Source organism: Gadus morhua, chromosome 8, assembly GCF_902167405.1.
Source record: "Gadus morhua chromosome 8, gadMor3.0, whole genome shotgun sequence".
Classification (NCBI taxonomy): Eukaryota; Metazoa; Chordata; class Actinopteri; order Gadiformes; family Gadidae; genus Gadus; species Gadus morhua.
The window spans coordinates 2,256,842-2,263,038 of record NC_044055.1 but is presented as its reverse complement, the minus strand read 5'-3'; the positions used below and the strand labels follow the sequence as shown (position 1 = coordinate 2,263,038).

Here is a 6,197-nt window from a genome sequence, read left to right as displayed (position 1 = left end):
GATTTTGAATTTTTTAACATTGAAAAATAAAGCTGAAAATGATTTGACAATTTTAAGAGTTAAGTTCAGAGACAAAAAATCCAGGTACATTATTTCAATGCATTAATATTCAGTGCTTAGAATTCAATGGCTTTTTATTTTCAAAATCGGATGGCACAGATTAACTTCCATGGTTACTACTTGAACAATAGTTGGAAGTATACATGGAAGCTGTAGCAGTTCATCATTAGTTTATTTCATATCGATATTTACAAGTAGGCCTACAACAAAAAATATTACTGTGTAATAAGTCTTTTTTTTTTTTTTCAAATAATGCCATGGGCATGTTAACATTAGCCCTGAGAATACAACTCCCCCTCCCCCCAATAGAATAAACAGTGTCAACATCATTAGTAAACACAGGACACATCAACAGATCTCAACCGACATGATGCAAATCTAAAAATGCCATTCTTTTTCACTGCACAACTGACTTGAATCTATGACAATTCTCCACCAATCTGAAATCTTCCCATGTTACCTATATGTCATTTTTAACCCATTAGTCTGATTAGTACCGTTTCAATAATTGATACGTTTTAGTATACACTAGGTGCAGAGTAGTTAGTAATGAAAATCTAGGGCGACAAATAAAACATAACATTCCACACAGGTAGAATGCATACCCTTTGCAGGACATAAACCCGACCGCCATCACACCTGTCCAGGATGCCTAGCTAAGAGCCAGCGCACGTCCAGTATTCTTATTCTTCTTATACAGAAACCATCGCAACGGTTCTCAAGAACTTCATCTGTTTGTACAGAGAAACCACAAGGAATGGCCAATCCAAAACTATTAGGGAACTAATTGTAATATTAACAAGGTTCTTCAACATTATAATGCACATTTCCACCTTGTTTGAATTTCTTTATTTATTCATTATATTCACACCACCATTATTTTTATTTTTTTACAGATCTATTTACACAAACCATTAAGTGAATAACCATGGGTGCTGTACATGTTGTGGTTCTCCCATGTACAGCAACGTAGGTGGATTTATTGTGTAATGAAATTACAATAAATACAATGATCAAACTGAATGTAAACCCAATGTCTGACTGCCTTTTTCACATATTAACGAAATTCAATATAATTTAAAAAGTGCTTGACTTACACATGTTAGAATCAAAACATAGATCACAAAATGATCCAAAGTAATTTGATTCTGAATTATTGTACAAAAGAAAGGCACCGTTTACACCAGTGGGGAGGTTGGACTTACCATGAGGCTAAACAGTATTGGGAGGTCTACGCACAACGAAGAGTAAGATAATTAGGTGCACGGAAATGCTTCTAGAACTTTAACCGTGAAAAACAGCCATCAACCGTTAAAATGCTGCGTTAAGAATGTAAAAACATCCGCCACGCCGCTTTGCCACACGCTCGGTGTGTATTTGTTTGCGCGTGTGTGTTCTGCCTTACGAGGAGTCTCTCGTTGGAGACAGGAGAGGAGTCAAAAAGTCCCGTCTTCCTCGATTTCTGACCCCCTTTCTTATCTCTCTGAATGATAGACCTGCCCTGGAAACACCCCCCCCCCCCCCCCCCCCCCCTCGCCGGTGCCGCAGTGCTTCGGATCACCGCTGTCATGGCCGCCACCGCGTCCCTCCATCTCACATGATGGAGCAATTCTCCGCCGCACCCGCCCCAGGTACTCCTGGGAGGTTCAGGGACTCCATGTCAAAGTTCAAGCCCGCCGGCTTAAGGAAGAGAGAGAGAGAGAGAGAGAGAGAGAGAGAGAGAGAGAGAGAGAGAGAGAGAGAGAGAGAGAGAGAGAGAGAGAGAGAGAGAGAGAGAGAGAGAGAGAGAGAGAGAGAGAGAGAGAGAGAGAGAGAGAGAGAGAGAGAGAGAGAGAGAGAGAGAGAGAGAGAGAGAGAGAGAGAGAGACAGAGACAGAGACAGAGACACACACACTTTAGAGGTCATGTAATAAATGTCTTAATAGACTGTTAGTAACAGGGTCCTAGGCCCTAAGATGAAGCAGGGTTATAGGGCATGAAGTTAAATGGACTTACTGCATCTCCTGCCAATTCTTTAGGAGGCTGACCCAAGTCTTGCAGCTGCAAATCAATAATGGAACAAGACAAATCATTGAACACTTATAACTAAAATGAATGATGAATGACTCGTTATAAAGCATTCATTCGTTATAAGGTATGCACCAATGAAACCAAACCAAGATGAAACCATTTGGAAATCTATCTCTTTAACTGAACATTGAACAAGTCAGCAGGTAGAGACATTCACTGACACCATTAGTTGGGAGTAAGAAGTAAAGTAAGTACAATGTTGTAACGTGCACAATACATTTTTCAGTTTCGCTAGGCCTACCAACAACCCTTCAACAGCCAAACATCACCAACAACGACAGCAGGTTTATCTTTCTCCCTCACCCGTTGCATCAGGTCCAGGATGCTCTCGAACTTGCCGTCCGAATCCGTGCACTCTGCCCCCTCCTTCTCAAACTCGCTGCAGATGTCCCCCATGATCTGGGCCTGCTGCTCGTACCGCCGGTAGTCCTCCGGGCTCAAGCTCGGCTTATTGGACTCCAGCCAGTCAGGGTACTGCTCCGCCAGCGTTGGACGACCAATGAACCAATGAGGAGTTATTGTTAAAGTGTTTGTCTATTTTTCCCATTTTCAAATCGTAGCCCTTATCAACCATATTGTAAATGCAAGTTATATTAAAAGCAATTCTCAATTCCGCATCTCTTCAACTGATAAACGAAAAGGTAGTTAAAAAAAAACGCATGCATACCTTGCCGGTGATTTCTTTAAGAGACGGATAGAGCACCTCCTTGGAAAGCAGATTCTGCATGATGGACTGCATGATGGGTAGGATGTTCCCATCATCCGCACCGCCACCACCACCACCGCCGCCGCCTCCCTCCCCACTCTCATCTAATCCCAGGCCTTCTAGAGTCTTCACCAGATCTTCACCAGCCAATCCGCTACTCTGTGAGTTACAGGTAGATTAGCCAATGCAGTTATATGGTTCTTCATCAAACCTGGTTGAGTTAGTTTGAGCCAGGCTTTGTAGTGAATGGGTAACAAACCTGCAGATTGTTAGCATTTTTGGCCAAGCCGCTTAGGGTGTTCTTGAGGCAAGAGGTGAATTCTTGTTGAGAGGCGACGTCCGTACCTGCGGGGTCAAGTCCACAGGCTTTAGAAGGACGACTCAAACACATAAGACATTTTAATGCCACCAAAGCTTGTAGAACATTGGGGGAAAACTTTATGTATTCCTCTCACCAACTTTCCCTGCTGCCTCGGATAGTTTGTGGAAGTGTTGGAGCAGCTCGGGCTCCTCCTGGGCCAGTTCACTCATGGCCTTCTCCCACTCATCCTTCGCTTGGTCGGCCATGTCACCCTCAAAGAGACTCTCAAAGAACTTGCTATCCTCCAGCAGTGGGGGCTACACACACACACACACACACACACACACCAATATTTATATAGGTTAGCAAATAGTTCTAGCTTAGAGGCAAATGGCAACGATGTACACTATCTTTGTTATGGGTAGTAAGTCATATCATAGGATAGCAAGGTCTTAGAACGCCTTAGTAAAATAAAATGAACATGATTACAATTGCCCTGTGGAAACTCGATAGCTCGACTAAATGAACCCAACGAAGAAGAGAATTTAAGCCAACACCAATCGAATGATAAACCCACCTTCTCTGCACCATGGTCGGGTGAGGAGGACGCGTCTGCGGCTGGCGGAGCAGACGAAGGGACCGATGTCTTGTCAAAGTCATCTAAAGCGCCTAAACAAAAGTCACATTTCCTTGAGGTTGTCCCACATACAATAACATTTCGGAAAGGAAGATATAAGCAACGAACTACTATTATGCACGGCAGCCAAGACAAACCTCTCAATCACTTTGTTTTAACAAATTATACACCTATCGAAATTATGTCATGTGAAAGGTCACATACAAATACTATAATGGCAATAAGATGGAAATGGATCAATGCCGGATTATAACGTTCCTACGTTAAATCGAGTGAATTTGGCCCAAACATGAGCGACCTGTTTCGCCCCCCTGGCTATTTACCTGGGCGAGTTTTAATTAAGAAATGAAGATGTATTTTGTCAAAACCAAGGTCGTGTCACAGACGAATAATATGAAAGTGTTCCATCAAAAATGTCAACCCTTACTATCCAATAACTCGTCCAATTCTGCATCTTGCCCAGCAGACGACTCGGTTGATCCTGACGCCATGTTCTCTTGCTTTCTCTGATATCTCGGTCGCTGTCAAATGACGTGGAAGACGGGTGTTGTCGCGTACAATACGTCACAGTATAGACTACAATACAATACAGTACAATTCAACAATACATTTCCATAGAACACAATGTAATACAATAGCATAGCATGAAATAAAATGTATTATAGTTGTCTTTTTCATTTCATTCTAAGATGCAAATTAACTTTAGAATAAATGTAAGTCTACTCCCAAAAGCTGATTTTCTTTCATTCTTGGTTGATTAATACATTTGAATCAAAAAAACGGATACGTGGCAAGCGGTCTCAAATCGGATAAAAATAAACAATATTTGGTAGATGGTTTAAAAGTGTACACTTCACATAGCCTAATGGCATCTACTCTTGTTTGACTGCTGTAATGCACTCATCATCAAAATATGAAGCATCCAAGAGCAATTGAGAACAGGGGTGCCATTCTGGGGACAGTGCGAAAACACAATCATATAGAATAACAACCTGTGTTATTTTTGACGAACAATAGGCCGTACATCAGTCGTGCTTCCCTGCATTCATTACATAGTAAGCTATACTGGCATGGCACATCCCATGTCTGTTCCAACAACATTTTCAATATGTTCAATATTTTCACTTTGTCCAACATGAATTTTGACTTACTACAACTATAATTTTGCTGATCATTGTTATTATATGACGATAGTTGTTGCTTTTTATTACATAGGCCAGGGTCGCAAACTCTGTCGCCTCTGGCGTGTGACGCTTTCAACTTCAGCCTCACGCTCTCACGCTGCCCACAATATTCTCACGCCAAAACACTGGATGAACAGGCGACATAACATGGTCAAAATGTAACGGTTAAACAAGGCGGACGACTTAGACTCTAGTAGACAAGGCAAGGCAAGGCAACTTTATTTATATAGCGCTTTACTTGTGATATTTTGAGTATTTCCCTGGGTGGAGAAGTCGCCAGGGCGTGGGTGTAACAGGCTGTATCCTTCAATGTTTGACCTAAACTCCCGCTCCCGTCACATGTGTAAAGCTGCATCCCTTTTTTAACCTCTGATGGGGAAATTGAGTCAAAATATGTGCACGTCGTCACAATCTCACTGAATCCAGGTTTCCAAAGTTGGCAACCCTGATGCTGCTTATACTTAATTCATTTGGAAGCCTTAAGCCATGTTAGGCCCTAACTTTCTATTATTAGGCTAGGCTACTTTAATTTAATTTAAAAAAATAATCAACAAAGGTTTCAACTACATCAGTTAATTAGGAGTAGTGTTATAATGTAGGATTTCTTGTGTGATAAAACGTTAAGACTAGTTCCTGTTGAACATGTCCTGTTTCTATTATTTGCCATTGTATTTCTGCATGTGCGCTATGGCTCAGTCAGATCTCGCAAAGCTCTCTCGTTGCCAGTACTGAAGTGTGCAGGAAACGGGGGTTTTCTGTGAGACCCGTCACCCTATCAACATTAGGCAGTAAATAAAGTGGTTACTAGGAGTAACTTCCGCTGTTACTAAGCAACAAATACAAATAATAAGTAGACCGAGAGTATTTTTTTTTTTGCGATGCGTTCTAATTAACACATTTCAAATAGATCAATTTTCTGTAACATAGACCTATATAACTTTTTTTACCATTAATATTTTTGTAATTGGACATAGAAACTGAAACTGGTCGGAATTCCGAGGAAATCCCAAACTATAACTATAACGGTGCGGTCAATCTATACCATATTTGGTCATATGGGCGGGAGTCGGGCCGGGTGGAGGAGTGCTGTTCTGAGGCGCATAGTAAAAGTGCACCAGATATTGTAACAATTTACCATTCCATTTGAGACCTGCAGAGAACAACGTGTAGCCGCCCCCGTGGAACCAGAAGGTAAACCTTTTTTTAACCGGACCTTCAAAGAAAAAAAAGTTTCTTTAT

At 41.5% G+C, this 6,197-nt stretch overlaps 2 protein-coding genes across 2 annotated transcripts in view; one reads left to right on the top strand and one right to left on the bottom strand.

The window, feature by feature from the left end:
• Positions 1 to 116: 116 nt before the first annotated feature.
• On the bottom strand, positions 117 to 4,317 carry pex19 (peroxisomal biogenesis factor 19). Its single transcript, XM_030364106.1, has 8 exons — positions 4,202 to 4,317; positions 3,715 to 3,806; positions 3,292 to 3,454; positions 3,096 to 3,181; positions 2,798 to 2,995; positions 2,434 to 2,604; positions 2,056 to 2,100; positions 117 to 1,740 (listed from the first exon to the last, which is right to left on the bottom strand). The coding sequence occupies exons 1-8, from the start codon at positions 4,263 to 4,265 to the stop codon at positions 1,654 to 1,656; spliced, it is 906 nt and encodes a 301-aa protein (XP_030219966.1). The 5' UTR covers positions 4,266 to 4,317; the 3' UTR covers positions 117 to 1,653.
• Positions 4,318 to 5,997: 1,680 nt separating this feature from the next.
• The window catches only part of myadmb (myeloid associated differentiation marker b), a 6,181-nt gene continuing 5,981 nt past the window's right edge, over positions 5,998 to 6,197 (top strand). Inside the window, exon 1 of the mRNA XM_030364004.1 lies at positions 5,998 to 6,149. The gene's annotated coding sequence lies outside the window, so the exon portion shown is untranslated. The remainder of the gene's footprint in view (positions 6,150 to 6,197) is intronic.

What these genes read in the sequence shown, in the direction of transcription:
- pex19 (XM_030364106.1), bottom strand. Translation starts at nt 4,265, where the DNA reads ATGGCGTCAGGATCAACCGAGTCGTCTGCTGGGCAAGATGCAGAATTG. An exon ending in ATTGGACGAGTTATTGGATA is followed by an intron (nt 3,807 to 4,201) that starts GTAAGGGTTGAC and finishes ACTTTTGTTTAG; the next exon opens with GCGCTTTAGATGACTTTGAC. An exon ending in CGAGGCAGCAGGGAAAGTTG is followed by an intron (nt 3,182 to 3,291) that starts GTGAGAGGAATA and finishes TTGACCCCGCAG; the next exon opens with GTACGGACGTCGCCTCTCAA.